Source organism: Mandrillus leucophaeus, unplaced genomic scaffold (assembly GCF_000951045.1).
Source record: "Mandrillus leucophaeus isolate KB7577 unplaced genomic scaffold, Mleu.le_1.0 Scaffold1089, whole genome shotgun sequence".
In the NCBI taxonomy this organism is placed as follows: Eukaryota; Metazoa; Chordata; class Mammalia; order Primates; family Cercopithecidae; genus Mandrillus; species Mandrillus leucophaeus.
In genome coordinates, this window is record NW_012099087.1 from 180589 (window position 1) to 200020 (window position 19432).

The 19432-nt window shown below is 40.1% G+C and overlaps 1 protein-coding gene and 1 long non-coding RNA gene across 3 annotated transcripts; one reads left to right on the forward strand and one right to left on the reverse strand.

Annotated features, from left to right (window-relative positions):
- Positions 1-555: 555 nt before the first annotated feature.
- Positions 556-2900, reverse strand: LOC105544847. Its single transcript, XR_001006831.1, has 2 exons — positions 2736-2900; positions 556-1018 (listed from the first exon to the last, which is right to left on the reverse strand). It is a non-coding gene; the product is annotated as an uncharacterized LOC105544847 (long non-coding RNA).
- SLC38A2 (solute carrier family 38, member 2) lies at positions 1438-16128 on the forward strand. 2 transcript variants are annotated; one of them, XM_011987480.1, is made up of 16 exons: positions 1438-1845; positions 2978-3178; positions 3500-3581; positions 3730-3845; positions 6999-7072; positions 7177-7269; positions 7400-7481; positions 9162-9244; positions 9642-9700; positions 9787-9954; positions 10358-10437; positions 10535-10635; positions 11206-11330; positions 11715-11859; positions 11970-12067; positions 13145-16128. In XM_011987480.1, exons 2-16 carry the CDS (start codon positions 3063-3065, stop codon positions 13241-13243), a joined length of 1521 nt encoding a protein of 506 aa, XP_011842870.1. In that variant the 5' UTR covers positions 1438-1845; positions 2978-3062; the 3' UTR covers positions 13244-16128. The 2 variants fall into 2 exon arrangements, with proteins under 2 accessions (XP_011842870.1, XP_011842880.1); XM_011987490.1 differs by lacking the exon at positions 3730-3845.
- Positions 16129-19432: the final 3304 nt, after the last annotated feature.

A 19432-nucleotide genomic window follows, 5' to 3' on the forward strand; every position in this document is an offset into this window, starting at 1 on the left:
TCCTGCGGCTCAAAGGCTAAGTCTTGTGTGATAGCGGCATTTAAGGGGGTGAGAGGAGGTTGGCCACCAAAGCAAGAATGGCTATTATTTCAGCCTGACCAACATGGAGAAACCCCGTCTCTACTAAAAATACAAAATTAGCCGGGGTGGTGGCACATGCCTGTAATCCCAGCTACTCGGGAGGCTGAGGCAGGAGAATCACTTGAACCCGGGAGGCGGAGGTTGCGGTGAACCGAGATCGCGCCATTGCACTCCAGCCTGGGCAAAAAGAGAGAAACTCTGTCTCAAAAAAAAAAAAAAAAAAAAAGACTGGCCTGAGCGGAGTAGAAGGTTTGGGGTAGGGAACACAGGAGTGTGATGGGGGAAATCGGGCCCTCGCTTGTCAATCATAAACACTGGTGCAGGCGAGGGCTCCCGAAGCCTCATGTGCGGCGGAAATAGGCAGTTGTACAGATTTCCTCAGTAAAATATTGAAAGCAAAAATTGTGATCACACCCAGCCCTTTGCTTTGTGCCCTGCCCAGTTTCTCCCACGTCCCCATAAGGAAGAGAGCAGTAGGTCAAACTTGTTTATTCATTCATTCCACGAACATTTCTCTCTCCTAAGGGGTCTTTGTTTCCAGCAAGGGAGTGAGTCTTGCCTTTCCCGCAGCACCAATTTCTCCACAGTGAAGGGGCCCCCTAGTTGCCTGGCTCAGCAAGACCACATCACCATTGAAGGGAAAGGACCAGGCTCTGCAGAAAGCGCCTCAGACCCGCATTCAGACAAGGCAGTGCCCTTGCAGGGGGCGGTGGTGGTGGGATAAGAGAAGCGACGTGTCAGCGAATGGAAAACTGGGGACTCCCAAGCAGCCTTAGGAGCGCCGGGCTCCCCACTGGGGCCTCCTTCTAAGGGGTCTGGCTTGCTGGCCAAAAGGTGGCCTTTCCGCTAGTCTGGTTTTCCATGGCCGTACAAAAAGGTCATCCCGAAAAGGAGCTGCTAGCCGACCTCGGGCTAGTTTTGAAGAGTGAAAGCAGGTCTAGGTGGAAAAGAAACAACAACAAACCATCAGGACAACGTTGCTGCCTTGGCCCAAGTTTGTGAGACAAAACCTCATTGTAAATCACAAAAATAACAATCAAGAAAGTGTTTGGTGGGAGGGTGGTGTCCCCGAAAAGCCTTGATATGTGCCCCCAAAGCAAGGACTGCTGGTGATTCGGACAGGAGAAAATTTTAAGGAGATGGCTCCTCAAAGACAACCGCATGTGTTGAGCACCAACCCGGGCTGAAAAGGATAGGCAGCGGCAGCATCTGGGGGTCTTTCCAGACTATCTAGGAAGCTGGAGAGAGTGGGCTTTGGCTTTGCGGGAGAGTCTTGGGGGCGCCCTCGGGCGGGGCTGGGCCGCGGGCGCGGGCCGCAGAGGGAGGTGCAGGGAGGCGGGGCCTCGGGCTGGGCGGGTCGGAGGTGGGGCCCAGGTGGTGTTGATACACAAAGAGAAGGCGCCCGGGCGGCCGCGGCCCCGCCCACTGACGCGTCCCGGGGTGCCGCTATAACCCGCCGCTCAAAGGGCTGCTACAGAGCCCCGCGACGCCGCCGCCCTAGTGAACGCCTTTCCAGTACTGCTATCAGCAGCAGCAGCCCAACCACGCGTTACCGCACACTCGCGCCTTTCCTTTGACACGGCGGACGCCGGAGGATTGGGGCGGCAATTTGTCATTTCCTTTTTTATTAAAATTATTTTTCCTGCCTGTTGTTGGATTTGGGGAAATTTTTTGTTCGTTTTTTATGATTTGTATTTGACTGAGAGAAACCCACTGAAGACGTCTGCGTGAGGTTTCCGGGGTACAAGAACAGAGACCACCGAGGTAACGCGTGCGGGGGGGGTGTCTGTGGGGAGGGCGCGGGACCCGGGCGAGAGTGGGGGAGGGGCTTCCGGGAGGGGCCGCGCGGGAAGGCGACGGCGGGGTCCGCTTCCTTTCGAGGCGGGCGTTGTCGGTTGGCCTGGCCAGCCTTCCATCCTGGCCCGCCGCGCGGGGGTCGCGCCCGCGACGTGGGCAGGAGAGCAGGCGCTGGGCCCGGGCCGCGTGCCTGCCCGGTGCGGAGCCGCATCTTCCCATTAGGGGGAGGGGAGCCAGCCTGGCCCGCGGCTCTGCTGCGGCAAGTCTTGTGACTGATTTGCATTTAATAAAAAAAAAAAAAAATTAAGTCCAGGGAACCAGGAATCTGGGGGCGGCGGGGGTGGGCTTGGGCATGTATTATAGGAGAGGCCAAGATTGGGGAAGACAAGTTGAGAACATTTGACAGTCGACGATCGATATTGCATCAGTTTGCTTTCCAGACATAGGAGGGGCTGGGCGGGCGAAGCACTCGCGGGCCAGCTGCTTGTGGACGGGTGTGCTTGAGGGCACTGGCGCGCGCGTGTGTAAATAAACCCCCAGCTCCCGGGGCCCAGGCGTTCGCCCCCCTCGAGAGAGTAGTGTCGGCCCTTTCCGCCTCCTTCTGGGGAAGGCTGTCTGCGGCAGAGGCATTTCCCGGTGTGGGGACTCCAGGCAGTAAAGGACAGATTACGCAGCATTGCTGTTCCAAATGCTAGAAACGGGAAGCCATGCGCCTAGGTTGCATGCACACGAGCCAGGGTCGGGGCTGGATGTGTGCCCTGAGTGCCTGTGCACGTTTGCAGCGGCTGGGAAAAAGCAAAACAGAGCCCTCTTCGCCCCCTCCACTCCGACTGGGGACAATAGAGAGGGTGAAATACTGAAATCTGCCGGAGTAGGGGGCCTCGGCGGCCGCAGCACAGCGGTGGAATCATCTTTGTTCTCCGCGGCTCAGCCGTCTGTACTTTTCCGCCCCTTGGCGCGCCCCCGCCCCTCGCGCGCGGCTGGTACTTTTCCACTCGCCTGGCCTGGGATGAATCAGCCGCGCTGCGCCTCCCGGCGGCGTCACCTGACCACGGCGGGCGGGCGCTGCAGTCCTGACGCGCCGCCTCTACTTTCGCAGGCCGACTCGCGGCCGGTGCACCCACCGCCAAGGACAAAAGGAGCCCAGCGCTGCTAGCTGCATCCGATTCCTCCCAGTGCTTAGCATGAAGAAGGCCGAAATGGGACGGTTCAATATTTCCCCGGATGAAGACAGCAGCAGCTACAGTTCCAACAGCGACTTCAACTACTCCTACCCCACCAAGCAAGCTGCTCTGAAAAGGTGGGAGAAGTTGTGACACTTCTGAAAAAACGGCTTGCATGGGTTGGGTTCAGGGAGTTACCTAGGAATTTGCTTCCATTGCTTTAATTCGCTATAGCATTTAGAGATTGTGTGTCATCTCTGGAAGAGTATCCGATTATCTTGTTGTAATGACAAGATAGCTCGTGTGAAAGTCAACTCCTAGTTAATATTTATACATTTAAGTAAAGGTGTTGTATCAGAACTATGCTGGTGGGGGGTATTTTATGTTCAAGCAGTCTTGTGTGTAGTGATAGATATTTCAATCCAGTTTACAATTATATATGTCTGTATTTTTTGTAGCCATTATGCAGATGTAGATCCTGAAAACCAGAACTTTTTACTTGAATCGAATATGGGGAAGAAGAAGTATGAAACAGAATTTGTAAGTTAAAAATAATAATTTGTCTGTCAGTGGCTTTATGGAGTAAAAGAATAGTTTTACTTTTAGAATTCAAATCTAACTTGCCCAAACCTGGTTTTCTCCATTTAATTATTGTTATATGTTTGGTTATCGTTTTCCCTCTATGTAGCATCCAGGTACTACTTCCTTTGGAATGTCAGTATTTAATCTGAGCAATGCGATTGTGGGCAGTGGAATCCTTGGGCTTTCTTATGCCATGGCTAATACTGGAATTGCTCTTTTTATGTAAGTATGTGTAAGTAGTGAGTCTGCCATGCAGGGCAGTTACTATGATAAAACATATTTTGGCTCCGGAAACTGAGTTTACAGTTGCAGTAGCTGACTCAAGTTACTTGCTTAAAATTAAAAGTATGAGAAACCCCAAAAATCTCTTTATTCTGCTACATACTGCACAATATCAAGAAAGCCAACTAGAAAAAAATAGGGCAGTCCTTAAAACTGACAAATTAAGCCAGAAGTCTTCTAAGTCAGTGGGAATAGTTAAAACAAAATTGTAACAGATGGTAGATACTGAAAAAGAACTATGGCTAAATCCAGGGTAGGTATAAATTTTGAGAAGCTGAAAATCCTATTAAGCTCCAAATCAGTTTGGTAAATTGACACAGTTCTTAAGGACCTGTGGCCCCTTACATGAATAAGGAAAAGAAAATTCCTGTAAACATACAAGGTGTGGTGGTATTTACCCAGCCTGGAACATGTTTGTTTTAAGACGAAGGAGTCATAATTTTCTGGACCCTGAAAAACAATCCATACATGTTTTTTTAATGTTTGCTTTTGTCAGACCTGTTCGATTGCCACATGCTGTGGCAAAAAAAATGAGTATTTTACTAAGTACTTGTTTTTAAATGGTTCCCCCCACTGTTTCACAGTTAGACTTAATTACTCCTGTGCTTTCCAGCATAAATACCTGGATAGACTCTTGGAGGTACAGAAGACATCAGAGCAGTGGTTCTTAGCCATTTTTGCGTCACTGACTCTTGGAGAATATGATGGAAAAATGTGGATCTTATTTCCAGGGAAAAAGCACAAAACAAAAATACATGCAGTCTTAAGCATGTATTTTTCAGTGATGTTTGTGTCATAGCCCTTAAGTTTAAGTTCCCGTGGACCCCTGGCTAAGGCAATTTCTGTGAAGGATTGTGTAACTTAATGCCTTCATTGTACAGATAAGGAAACCACACGTATATAGCACGGAATTGTCCCTTTGTGACAGATATGTTTTACTTAGCTGACTGGTGCCTTCTACTCAAGTTATTTTCTCCAGCACGATAGAACGTTCATGAAAAGAAAAGCAGACCTTTGCAAATCTCTGCTTTGTGAAATTCCACACTGAGGTTAAGCCTGGCTTTGAGTACTAGATGCTAGGATTCACTCTGGCTTGCTTCAATTAGGATGAGGCTTTTTGAGAGAACCCTTACTAAGGTGAAGGACCAGCGAATTACATAGAATCCTAGAATTTCAGGAATTTTTAGTGAAGAATCTGAGTGGCATCACTGTTGAATATTTGAAATCCTTGTTAGCGCTTGGTATAAAAACGAGGCAGTTTTAGAGTGCAGCCAGTGTAGTTAAAGTAAGAATTTAAAGGAGATTAAATGGCACCTCTGTTTCATAAGTGAAGGTCAAATTCTGATGTAACCCTTGTACTCTTGGAATTATACTTTAATAGGTGCTTATGTCATTGATTTACCATTTTACTAAATAGCTAAATAAGATTGCTAAAGTGTGATTTTATTCATCAGTATGTACTTTGTATTTAGAGGTATAGAGTTAAATGGGCCAAAAACCACATGGCTGCCACGGTCCACTTCAACAACTCTATAGCTAACCTTTTTAAGTAGAATCAATCTCAAGGTTGAAAGTGACCTCAAAGGTTACAAAGTCTATTCACCGCTCGTCATTTCAGTGTAAGACATGGAAGGACTTAATTTGGTTTGTTTTTAATTAAATCGACATCTTTTCTCCAGTTAGAAGTGAGGTTGATAGTGTCACCTCAGACTAGGCCCTGTAAAACTTCTGGCATTTAGAATGGTAGTGTAAAGCCACTTCCTCTGTTTAATAGACATCAGTTTCTTTGTCAGCACCTTACATGGTACTGCGTGCAATTTGCTCACACGGAATCAAAAAATATGCAACTCTTCTCTTTTGCAGGGTTTTCTATGAGTTTCCCTGTTTTGTTATTTAATTTCTTTTAAAAATTAGTCTGTATCTCTGGGCTCTCCTAGGTGGAAGAAAAGTAAAGCTGGAATGAGGGAGAACCCTTACCCTAAAGGAAAATAAGGTGACATTAGGGTCCCTTTAGTCACTCTATGTTACCTTATTTTTTTTTCTCTTGCTGAATCCAAGTGAAAAGGTCAAGGGAGGAAAGGCTTAGACAGTCAAGCTGATACCCTACTCATTCTAGCACAGACATTGTTTTAACTGTGACAATACTGGGCCTGTATTCCTTGCCATGGGGTGCAATGTAGTATGTCATTACAATGGTTAGTTCTCTGATTTGTGCCCAGTTGTTAGTAAAGCTTGTAGTGCCTCACTCTTAAAATGTTAGTATCATGTTAGTGTCATTTCCCCCTTACATTCTTTTCCTTTTTTTTTTTTTCTTTAAAAAAAAGACAGTATTTCATTTTGTCCTCCAGGCTGAGTGCAGTGGCAAACTACTGGGCTCAAGTGATCCCCCTACCTCAGCCTGAGTAGCTGAGACTGTAGGTATACACCACCACAGCTGGCTTTTTTTTTTTTTTTTTCCTTTGGTAGAGATGGGTTTTCCCTACATTATGTTGTCCAGGCTGGTCTCGAACTCCTGGCCTCAAGCAGTCATCCTGCCCCAGCCTCCTAGAGTGCTGGGATTACAGGCATGAGCCACTGCATCTGGCCTCTCATTCCTGTTTATATGTATACGGTCCATGTGGTTTTAAAACCTTTCCTGAACCTGTCTCAGTTGAATTTCATAAGAATCTTGTGGGCTAGGTTTAGTAGCGGATATTACTGATATTTTACAGATAAAAGGAACTATTGAAATGCAGAAAGGTGGCAAGCATACAGCTCATTATTGTGGTGCCAGAATCAAAGTACAAGTTTCAAACTCCACTGGGAAGTTGAGCTTTCCAGTGTCTCATGCTGTGTTTGGCTCAGTGGGTAGACATCCTTGTTCCTAACCAATGCTGTAGAACTGTCACCTGAGAAATGATGCAAGTTTTTACTGCCAGGCAAGAGACAATGTTGACACTCCAGTTAGCAGGAGAGGAAATGCCAGTTCTTCAGGGCATTTTGACACAAATAGGACAAGTTTCACACATAATGTTATTTAAACAACCAGAAAGAGTTGTCTTTAAATATAGCCATGCTTATTTATAACCCTGTGCCTTTTCCTTCTCTCATCAGAATTCTCTTGACGTTTGTGTCAATATTTTCCCTGTATTCTGTTCATCTCCTTTTAAAGACTGCCAATGAAGGAGGTATGATAGCATTCTTGATTTTTCTAAAACAATGTATACCTATCATGATTTTATTTCTCTTTTAAAATCCTTGGCTTCATGCTTCTGTGTTCTTCAAATTGTAGGGTCTTTATTATATGAACAATTGGGATATAAGGCATTTGGATTAGTTGGAAAGCTTGCAGCATCTGGATCAATTACAATGCAGAACATTGGAGGTAAGAATTTTTCAAAAGACAGTTTGGGTAGACTTTATGCTCATTGTGTAGCACAGAGTGGTGACATATGCGTTTTGGTGTCACGTGCCGCATTTTGCACTTGTAATGGTATAATTTTGTTTTCCTCTAGCTATGTCAAGCTACCTCTTCATAGTGAAATATGAGTTGCCTTTGGTGATCCAGGCGTTAATGGACATTGAAGATAACACTGGGTAAGTGCTAAGTAAGGTTACTCATAAGAAACAATTATAGTCAAAAGTGGTTGGATATATTTTTATCAAAGTTATATACAAAATGATTATTAGTTATCCATAAATGTTCCTTTTGAAACTGACCCGTAAACTGATTCGAATTTTGGAGAATGAAAGGCCAAAAGATAGTAGCTAGCCCCACAATTTTGGATATCTTAATTTCTAAAACAGGTTTTCTAGAACTTGCTTTCTGTCTTTGTGTTCATACTTAAAGAAGTTATAGCTGTTTTTAACATATGTCCTAAGTGAGGATTGAAGCTTTGAATTACATTAAAAATTAATCCGTCCTATTTTTGTAAGTTTGGAATTCTTAAGACTTAATCTGTTCAGTGCAAAATACAGGTTGGACATCCCTAATCTGAAATCCAAAACTTTTTGAGTGCCAACATGACGCTACAAGTGGAAAATTCACACCTGATCTCGTGACAGGTGTGCAAAATTAATTAAAATATTGCATAAAATCACCTTTAGGCTGTGGGTTTAAGAAGGTGTATAGGAAACATAAGTGAATTTTGTGTTTAGACTATAGTCCCACCTCCAAGATACTTCAAATATGTATATGCAGATACTCCAAAGTCCAAAACACTTCTGGTCCCAAGCATTTTGGATAAGGGATACTCAACATTTTGGATAAGGGATACTGTGCCAGAAAATGCTTGAGCATGCTATAGAAACCATTTTCTTCTAGCAAAGTTATTCATCCCAGTGAACTCACAGGTTTTTATCTAAAGTAAACATGGGGAAGGATAATTTACTTCCCACCCTACGTGCAGCTCATTATGTCAAAATAGAGAAGTGCCGTTATCAAAGATGTGGCTTTAGAAATTTAATTTTTAAAGCTGATCTTTAAGTATTAGTGTTCTACAGAGTACTTACTGCTGAAGTGAACAGAATTTATGAGGCAATTAGAATTTGAAAATAGTGATTTAGAAGAGAGTGCAATTCATGATTTACCTAAAAAGGAAAAGGCTTAGGGGGACATACATAATGTTTTCTGTAAGTTCAAAAGGGATATTTTTGGCTGTCTTCGGAGTTAAAGGTGGTTCAAGATGTCACAATATACTCTGATAACCTGGAATAAGTCCTGGTTTGGGGGACTGAGTTTTATAATTTTTCGGGGGGGTAGGAGGCAGTTTGCCTATGCATTTTATGAAAACTTTTCCTCATTGAAATGTTTAATAAGTATATTTGGTAACACGTCTGGAAAAAAAACTTGTTTTAAAACTTTTTAGTTTCCAGCATTAGAAATTACATGCTAAAGCTGTACCAAAGTTGGTGTACAATTTTTCTGAAAGTGCTTAAAGATAAGATTACTGGCTTAACAAAGCAGCTTTGTTCCCTGCGTTAGTATCAAGTCTTTGAGAAGCATTTTGTGTTATGAATCAGCTGGCAGCTTTCCCAGAGCAAGTAGTGGGACAAAAGTTACACTGTTTCATACCCAACTTCTAACCTGAGTAAATATTCATCTAGCACACAAAGTTAAAAAGTTATTCCTATCTTGAACAAGGGAAACTTTTTCCAAACATGTCTTTTTTTGTGTTTGTTTTCATGGTATTTCTATAAAATGAGTCCTGTTAGAAGAAATATATGTTATTCTGAGGATATTTGTGACTGTTTTGACCTTGTTTCTGTTTTCTTTAGATTGTGGTATCTGAACGGTGACTATTTGGTTCTGTTGGTGTCATTGATACTCATTCTTCCTTTGTCGCTGTTTAGAAATTTAGGTAAGCAAACTCATCTCTAAAAGAGAATTGAAATGAGCCTCTCACCAGTTAGTTGGGCTTTATCTTAATAGAAATTAGTCAGAATGAAAAAACCCTAGAAAGGTGTATCTTTGGGACTCACAGCATGCAACATTTAGGAGCCAAAATATTTAATTGACACTATATATTGTACTTTGTAAGAAATAATGCAAATGATAGTTTTTATTAGCTTGGGTTATGACAAGTATATTTAAATAATTCTATATTTTAGTATCATAAGAATTAGAAATTTAGTACTGTAGCCATACTTTAGTGCCTAAAGTCTTCCCAGCAGAATTGAGTTATTCAGTGGGGAAAATATATTTGCTTTAAATCTGTTTCATTAAACTAATACTGATTCCTGCCACCCCCCTTCTAGGATATTTGGGATATACCAGTGGCTTTTCCTTGTTGTGTATGGTGTTCTTTCTGATTGTGGTGGGTATGATTTTTCTTTAGAAAATATTTTTTGTAAACCCTACCATGTCACTTAGTTTAACACATGCAAAATAATATATTTTTAGGTCATTTGCAAGAAATTTCAGGTTCCGTGTCCTGTGGAAGCTGCTTTGATAATTAATGAAACAATAAACACCACCTTAACACAGCCAACAGCTCTCGTACCTGATTTGTCACATAACGTGACTGAAAATGACTCTTGCAGACCTCACTATTTTATTTTCAACTCACAGGTAACTAAATATGCTTATTTTCTCAAAAGAAGAGTTTAGGGAAGAAAAGAGGGAAGCTATTCACTGGAAATTTAAAAATAACTCCCAGGGTAAAGGGAGGAGGATAACAGGTGCTTCTTAGAAAACGTGATTAGCTAATTATTGAGGACTGTGAGGAAAGTTTTGGTTTACATCTTAAAATAGATCGAAAAATGAGATAATCATATGGTGCTAATAATTGACACATTCAGAAGTGAGAATATTGATCATACTTCATGAACAGATTAGAGGAATGGAAGCTAATTACACAAAGGAAACTTTTAGGCTTTGATTCTAAGATTGTTTACATAAAATATATGCTGCAGAAATATGACAGCATGAGTTCGTTACATCAGATTAAGTAGGTTTTTACGTTTTGTTTCAGACTGTCTATGCTGTGCCAATTCTGACCTTTTCATTTGTCTGTCATCCTGCTATTCTTCCCATCTATGAAGAACTGAAAGAGTGAGTATTTCATTTTTATATCAGTTTGAGAAAATATTAGACAACTGCTGTAACTGCTGCTGAAATACACATTTGAATTTTCTTTTGAATTATATAGCCGCAGCCGTAGAAGAATGATGAATGTGTCCAAGATTTCATTTTTTGCTATGTTTCTCATGTATCTGCTTGCCGCCCTCTTTGGATACCTAACATTTTACGGTAAATAATGCCTCCTTTACCAAAAAAAAAAAAAAAAAAAGCTTATTGAAATGAAACTGCTACTTTTCTATGTATAGTTCCATCACTTTAAAAATAGTCTTAATATATTTCATATTTGTGATGAGAAATTATATTTAGAACTTAGAATTTTCTGTAGTGTATTTAATCAGTAATATCTAGAATCCAGGTTTGAAAACATCATTAATCATTTGATGGCATGTTTGTATGATATGCCAGCCTCTGAGTTCATCTTGCCTGTCTCCTCTCCCATCACCTTCAGACTGTATAACACAAACACAAATTATAAGCCAAGCCAGGAGATTTAGCTGTTTAACTCCTGTTGCTTTTAATGGGAGTCATGTGGTTAAATCTCTATGTGGTATTTAGAAAAATTTTCCTTCAATGTTACTTTAATTGCATTAACCATAATTCCAAACTAATCTTATTAGCCTCTTAGTTTATAGTCGTTTTGTGAGTAGCTAAATAACTGGTGCACATTTTGCTGTTAAATTTTCTACTTGGTCTTCAATGAAAACAGACACTCAGAGTTTTTTTGGTATTTCCCTGTAGAACATGTTGAGTCAGAATTGCTTCATACCTACTCTACTATCTTGGGAACTGATATTCTTCTTCTCATTGTCCGTCTGGCTGTGTTAGTGGCTGTGACCCTGACAGTACCAGTAGTTATTTTCCCAGTAAGTAATCACTTGCTCTGCTTTCAGTAGGAATGAGTTTTTAAACATGTGAATATTTGTGAGATTTTCATCTTCTGGAATAAGGGAAACACCAGTAGAACAATACTAAGTTGGTGGTGGTTTTGAAGGGACTTTTAAAAAATACAGTGTATATTTTCAAAATATCCTGGGGACTTTTTTTTCACCATAAGATATAAAATGATCTTTTAAGTGTTCAGATGTTCAGGAAACAGCAGAGAAAGAGGCACAGTTTTATTTAGAAATAGTTACTATTTTGGATAGATTCCTTGTTACTTGGGCATTCCTTTCATTCATTGAAGCTGGATTTTTAAATTTTATATTGCTATTATTTTTAAAATACATTTTATTTATTTATTTTTGCAGATCCGGAGTTCTGTAACTCACTTGTTGTGTGCATCAAAAGATTTCAGTTGGTGGCGTCATAGTCTCATTACAGTGTCTATCTTGGCATTTACCAATTTACTTGTCATCTTTGTCCCAACTATTAGGGATATCTTTGGTTTTATTGGTAAGTTTTAGAAAGTATCAAAGTTGATTCAAACATCAGGGATTTTAAGATTTAAAGAATGACTGACAAGTGGTTCATTAAATCCTCAAGAAACAAATGTTCTTTTACAGGTGCGTCTGCAGCTGCTATGTTAATTTTTATTCTTCCTTCTGCCTTCTATATCAAGTTGGTGAAGAAAGAACCTATGAAATCTGTACAAAAGATTGGGGTGAGTGAAAGATTATCACCATAGAAACAGTAGTAATATAAATTTCTCTAACTGATTTTAATTTTATTCTCGTAGCTGTTATTTGTTGTGGTTTCACTTTGAAGTTTCCAGTACACATTTCTGTAATGGTATACTTCACAGATGGAAGATTGCAGAGGGAAGGGGAAAGATAGTTTGCCATCTAATAAATACTTAAGTTAATTGCAATAAAGTTATTAGATACTTTGGAGATAGGAATAGGGATGAAGACTAGTGTGAGATACTAAGCTTTCAACATTTGTTCAACCAGTTTTCATTGGACTGCCTACTGTGTGACAGGGACTTAAATGGGCATTGAATATATAAAAGAGAAGGAAGGGCGTTTAGTTGAATGAGACTGACCATCTTCAGAGTGAAGCTCTCAGGGAGGCCATCTCTCCATAGTGTTTACTATTATGTATCTACTCTAAAATGTAGTACCAGCTGGTGACAGAGAATGATGTGCTAACCACAAATGATGTGGTTCCTAGTACCAGAATCCTGGTGGGTGGTATTTAGGGAAAAGACTGCTTTTTAGTCATTATTTTCCACCTTCATTCTGCTGTGATTAAAGTACTAGAATTGTTTATAAACCAACAACTGTCATCTTGTTTTACTCTAAATTACATAGTGGCAGTATTGAAGGGTAGGATTTAGGAATTAGTATTTCCTGGAAAGACCTCTGGCTTTGACTTTTGCTGCATTTTAGGATGTTTTGGGTTTGATTTTGTGACTTTACTTTTGCTCTAAAAAATTGCAAAAAATCCAGTCCAGCTCTATATGAAGCAGTTTGTTTAGCAAGAAAATTCCCTTTTCACTTGAGACAAAGGAATGAAAAAGTGAAAAAGTTCAGAAGGCCTCAAAGGTAGTTATTTTGTACTGCAGATAACTTACTGATCACTTAGGAGTTTATATTTAGCAAGTTAAATACTCATTCTGTAGAACATGATGCAGTAGATAAACTTTAGTAATTAAAGCACATTTCAAAAAGTAGAAAAAGAAATGTTTAGCATATATGTTTTATTACTTACTGATCAATTTTCTCTATGCTCATTGCAGGCTTTGTTCTTCCTGTTAAGTGGCATACTGGTGATGACCGGAAGCATGGCCTTGATTGTTTTGGATTGGGTACACAATGCACCTGGAGGTGGTCATTAATTGGCACCACTCAAACTCAAACTCAGTGCATCTGATGCCAGTGTTGAGTAAACTCAACTACTATGAAATTTCACCTAATATTTTCAGTTTCACTTCCTTTTGAAGTGCAGATTCCTCGCTGGTTCTTCTGAGTGCAGAATAAGTGAACTTTTTTTTTTTTTTTTTTTTTTAAAGAAACTTATCTGTATGTTAGAAATGGATATGAACAACAAAACCACGAGTCTCGGGTTAAGGGAAGTGACAATTTTATTCCATTCCAGAGAATGGACGAACTCTTAACTTTTATCAAGCCACATGCTTGGCTGTGTCATTGTTTAACTTGGATATTTTATGATTTTACTTGAATGTGCCTAATGGAACCATTCGATGTGAGAAATAATTCTTCTTAATTTACAGCAAAGTATTGAATAACCATTGAGAAAAACACTATTATTTTTTGTACCAAAAATACTTAAAGACCTCAGAAGCACTCTTTTACTTTTAAAAAATTGCTTTTTTTGAACTTTATTCAGAAGCAGTTATCAATAAATTCCATAAAATAATTTCATTGGTATTTTAAAATGAATATTAGTATAATGAAATGATTTGCCTTTTTGTAGGCATAATAAGCCAAATACTTTTTTACCCAAAATAATTTTTAGAGAAAATGATGTAATGAAAAATTGTACCATGAATTAGGAGCGTAGTTTTTTTCCATTTAAATGTCACCATTACTTAAAAGATGATTGATTGATTATTGCTATACCAAATCAGATGAACTCTGTTCATCACTTTTCTTCTCTGTCCCCAAACAATTTGGTTCATTGAGACTGAAATGTTTGTGTCTTCAGCTTATTAGAATGGAAGATAATACAGATACTTCTGTGGGAAATAAAATAACTAATTTTGAGGTACCAAATAGTGCAATTGGGTAAAACAGGGTTTATTCAGTTGCATCTGTCTCCAGTGTTGTATTGACAGCTCTGGGTATTTTTTTGGGCCAGCCCTTTTTTGACATTGCTTCCAGCAGTGGAAAATGGGCATTTGATGGCAATAGGCCAAAATTATTGTGTCCAGAGAGTACACTTTTTCAAAATGCTCACCTACTGGAAGTGTGAATTACTTGACAATGTATGGCTTAGTTGTGTTCATGTTTTGTCTATAGTAGAGGTCTAATCCACAGGGTACACCTATGTTTGGTAAGATATAAGTTCTCTTTGTGTAGGCCACTGGGTTTCTCATGCAGTAAGCTTTATAAAAACTCATTTGCACTGGACTGTCATCTCATTCTTGTACAACGTAGAATTACTTGTTTACATCCAACAAATGGTTAGCTAGGGAAAACAGTGCAAACTGAGTGTTAGTCGTTTTGGTCCAACTGCATGTCAACCCTTCCATTTCAATCCTGGTTAGAAGTGAAAATAATTACTTTGAAACTTGGCTTTAAGAGCACATTTATCGTATGTCACAGTGTATGGTGAATATATTATTAAAATAACGTGGTACTTTGCTCATCAGGCATAATGTCTAAAATCTAATATACATAATTCCATTAAGTGGTTGAGGGAAGCAAATAATGGAATTGTCGATTGGTCATCTGGCTCTAAGGTTTGCCCTTGAACTAAAAATGTTGAATTTGGGGCAAGGGCCAGAAATGTGGCAGACGTGGTTTTCGTTACGCATTCTTGTATTATATGTGACTAAATTAACAAACAAGATACATGTGTAAGGACGCTTATGGAACTGGAAGACGTCTTGTAGTGCTACATTGGGTGAAACCATGGTCCACTTTTGTCTGTTCCTATGAAGATAAAATAATTGGGGACCATCTACAAATAGGCAGTGGGAAGACAGATTCTACAGCACTGCTTTCATTTAATTGGGCTTTAGACACTCCACTCGAATGCAGAACCTCACCTCTAGTTGAGACCAAGAATTGGCACATTTGCATGAGCTCCTGGAATAAGTTGCTGACTTTGTATCTAAGACCTGCCAGGGAATACCAAGAGTTGTTTCTACAGAAGATACTGTGGCAACCAGGAAGGAATGGAAAAAAAAATTCTTTTCTTTACAACAAATTAATTGTGAGGAAGCTCCTCCAATCATCTGGTTATTTGAGGTTGAAAATCAGCTGCCTAGGGAAAATTGCAATGCATGATTCTCTTGGAGCTATCTTGTCTGCCTTGAGGTTCCTAAACAATGAATTCCCATTAATGAGCAGTCTTCAGTATTAAAACCACTGTCTTGTCACCTCATTTTGCATTACTGTCTTCCGTGGATGTTTCAGTTATAACTGTAATGTTATTTATAGAACAACATTAATCCATTAAAGCTAACCTATTTTTCAATATTTATGATAATCTATGTACATATATTGTCTGTCCATATGTATTTGTAAATAGGTTGTATATAATGTCAGGTTTGGGTCTTGGGTTCAAGTGTATATATTCCTATAAGTTTCTTAACTGCATTTTGATGAATTCATATTATGTAACTATAAGAATTGTCCCAAAAGTACCTGTACAGAAAATTGAATATTGAAAAATTGACAAATTGTGTACAAACACTAAAGTGTTTAAATTGTATTTGCAATAAACTCAACATTAAATTTTTTCATGAAATCTTGGTGCAAATTCAGATCTCTTATTTAAAATTTAAATAAGGTATAAATTTTCAAAATGCAGTAATCAAAATGTGATCTAGTGTAATGAAATAAAGTGTGATCTAGTGTAATGGAAGACCTTTGAGAACCTGGGTGTATTAACTTTGTGTATATAGTGTAAATATCCCTACTGTACTGTTAGACCAACAATTCTAGTATGGCTTGTTGGCAAAGAGTGCTACACCGTTTCAATGAAACAATGTATGTTTGTTTTAACTGAACTAAAATAAATACATGCTTAATCTTAAGTAGCAGTGTTTTTGTTTTTTTGTTGTTTGTTTTTTTTTTCAGGTAATGGGATAGGCAGTGTCTAATGCAATTTGCATTGTAACTGCAGTACCTAGCACCTAGTAGGTGTCCATATGTTTGTGACGAACAAAAGAATGGTCAGGAAAAAAAGTTTATTTTACTTTAGGTTCCCAGAGATTCTGAATTTCCAAAGTGAGAAGGAGTGGAAAGTCTTGGAGACCTGGGGGAAGATGCCAATCTTAAGGTCCCAGGCTCAGCCCTGCTGATGGAAATAAATAGGCCAATAATGTATCAGAATCAACTGGAGAGTCTTTTAAAACCACAGCTTTCTAAAAGGTGCCTAATTTGTCTGATTGCAAAGGTCCAGCTGTAGGGTGGCCCAGGATCTGGTTTTTGTTTTACTTAAGAAGGTCACTCGGGTGATTCTGATGCACAAACTCCAGGAGCAATGAAGTGGCCTAGAAAGAAGTTGGGATATGTTCAGCTTTGGTGAAAAAGCCACAGGAAAAGAGGAATTAATTGACAAGCTGATGTATGTAACAGCATGGTTTTACTTGAGTGACAGTGGAAGTGGGAAGGTTACTAAGCTACACAGGCTACTTTAGGTATGGCCTACTGATGAGTCTGAAAAGCTTGAGGCTTGTGAACAGAGCTGAAACAGAAAAGACCACACCTTGGGATAGCCAAGTATGCTCGATGGTAGTTCCAAAGTCAGGAAACGTCTCCAAGAAACTTAATGATGGTCAAATGAGAAGGATTAAGAAAGGCAGCAGAATTTGCAACAAATCAATTGAAGAATGACTTGTGGAATTTTCATGTATTCATAGGCAAGCTCTAACTGAATACCCACCATTATGAAACTAACATGCTCATTGGAAAGAGGGTAGGGTTATGTGTCAGATGAGTTCTAACAAAATCCATACACTTTCAAATGTGATAATTTTTAGAAAAAAATGATACCAACTGGTCGTGGTGGCATACCTGTAGTCCTAGCTACTCCAGAGGCTTAGGCAATAGCATTACTTGAGCCCAGGAGCTTGAGACTAATCTGGACAGCATAGTGAAACTCTTTGTCTCAAACAAAACAAATAAAATATAAAAAATTACCAAAGTGAACCAGAATGCAAATTTATTTATCTACAATTAGAAATATACTGGGTAAGGCCAGGCATGGTGACTCATACCTCTAATCCCAGCAATTTAGGAGGCCAAGGAGGGTGGATTGCTGAAGCCCAGGAGTTCGAGACCAGCCTGGGCAACATGGTGAAACCCCATCTCTACAAAAAAATACAAAAATTAGCCAGGTGGTATGCACCTGTAGTCCCTGCCACTTGGAAGCCCAGGGAGGTCAAGGCTGCAGTGAGCCGTGATCATGCCATTGCACTCTAGCCTGGGTGACAGAGTGAGACCCTGTCAAAAAAAAAAAAAAAAGAGTGAAGGAAAGCAGGGAGTAAGGAAGGAAAGGAAGTGGGTTGACAGGTCCACTGAATATAAAAATACGGTACTCTAACCAGGGAGCCGGCTATTCAAGAGAGATTTCCATTAAGCTTAAGGAATATTGCAGGAACATTTCTATTTCTAAATAAAGAACCAGAGCTGTTTGTCTTGACTTAGAAATACACCTGGATAGTTGGCTTAGTCAAATTTCTGATAACAAAAAAATCCATTTAATTTAAGCAAGAATGTCAGATGGAGAGAACTCCTTAAGAGATTGGGATGCCTCAGAGAATTAAAAGATAAACAGCTTCCAAAAATCAAAAATTGTCTTTGTTTTAGAGACCTCAATGACAGAAGTGTGTGAAATTTCACTATAGAGCTATGCAACTAGATTCTGAGCTTCTTGTTTTCAGTTCAATTTCTCAATATAAACAAATCGGTCAGGAATGGGTCAAGATCCCACCTTAATCTCAAATGTAGTTAGGTGGGCAGGGTAACACAGTACAAACAGCTGCCAGGACCTACCCGAATGGTGGGCAGAATAGTTTTCAGAGGAGAGGTACAGTGATCATGCACTAGAAATAGGCTAGAAAACTGGGACCAACTGTATGGTTTTAATACTGAAAGACCTGCATCCTGAAAACCCCGTTAGTCCCAGGCAAACTGGGAATGGTTGGTAACCCTAGCTAAGAAGGCAATCACCAAAATGTTTAATGAAACAGTCCAGAGATATTGATACATTTATTTTCTTTGAATTTCTTTTTTCTAGGCTTCCATGCAGGACACCAACCTTCTTTTATGACTTCGCCCCAACTCAATGATTGATTGCTTCCTCAAATCACATTTTTTCTGACTTCCCCACCACAAGAACTATAAGCTTCATAGGAACAGACATCTGTCTATCATTTCATCAATTTATCCCCAACACAGCCAGGCACAGGGGCTCACGCCTCTAATCCCAGCACTGTGGGAGGCTGAGGTGGGCGGATCACAAGGTCAGGAGATTGAGAACATCCTGGCTAACGCTGTGAAACCCCATCTCTACTAAAAATACAAAAAATTAGCTGGGTGTGGTGGCCGGCGCCTGTAGGCCCAGCTACTTGGGAGCCTGAGGCAGGAGAATGGCATGAACCTGGGAGGTGGAGCTTGCAGTGAGCCGAGATCGCACCACTGCACTCCAGCCTGGGTGACAGAGCAAGACTCATCTCAAAAAAAAATAAAAAATAAAAAAAAATGAATCCCCAACACTCAGAACAGTATCTAGCAAATGCTACACAGGTGCTCAATATAATTGTTGAATGAATAAACGTACCCTTGATTTCTTACAGTTTCTTATAGTATAGTGGAGGTGAGGCTCCAACTTTTAAGCAAGAATTTACTAAACGCTTGCAAGATAAATACTGCTTGTGCCATGAAATTAGACACTTTGACTTAAAAGATATAATATAGCTCACTTACCTTCAACCAGAGGCCCACAACAGGAAGGCTTTCTTAGTTCACGTGTGATCGGCCTCCAGGTGGCAAAGCCATCTTTAACCTCTACCACATAAGTGATTTTGTGGCAGTGAAATCCTTTTTCAAATCCTAGCTAGATTTGGTTCTCCCCTACATATTGTGAGGAAAGAGTTAACACAGCAAGTCTGGTGGCTCCCTCCTATGTCTTCAAGGGAACCATGAGTGACCCTTGACTAACTCCTGGGAATGTGGCCCTCAGAAGGTTCTTTATGTTAGTGACTGATGATTTTGTTATATTCACCTGGAGCAATGGACCATGCTGAACTGGTTTGTCAGGTTGCTTTGCACAAACACCAAGGTTAATCATGTGCACATGGTTTCATTGTTGGGGTCCTGATTTTGGGTGG

Bases quoted from the DNA above. Each gene is read 5' to 3' on its own strand.
- SLC38A2 (XM_011987480.1), top strand. From the start codon at position 3,063: ATGAAGAAGGCCGAAATGGGACGGTTCAATATTTCCCCGGATGAAGAC. The intron at 7,270-7,399 runs GTAAGAATTTTT...GTTTTCCTCTAG, and splicing joins TACAATGCAGAACATTGGAG to CTATGTCAAGCTACCTCTTC. The intron at 11,331-11,714 runs GTAAGTAATCAC...TTATTTTTGCAG, and splicing joins TACCAGTAGTTATTTTCCCA to ATCCGGAGTTCTGTAACTCA.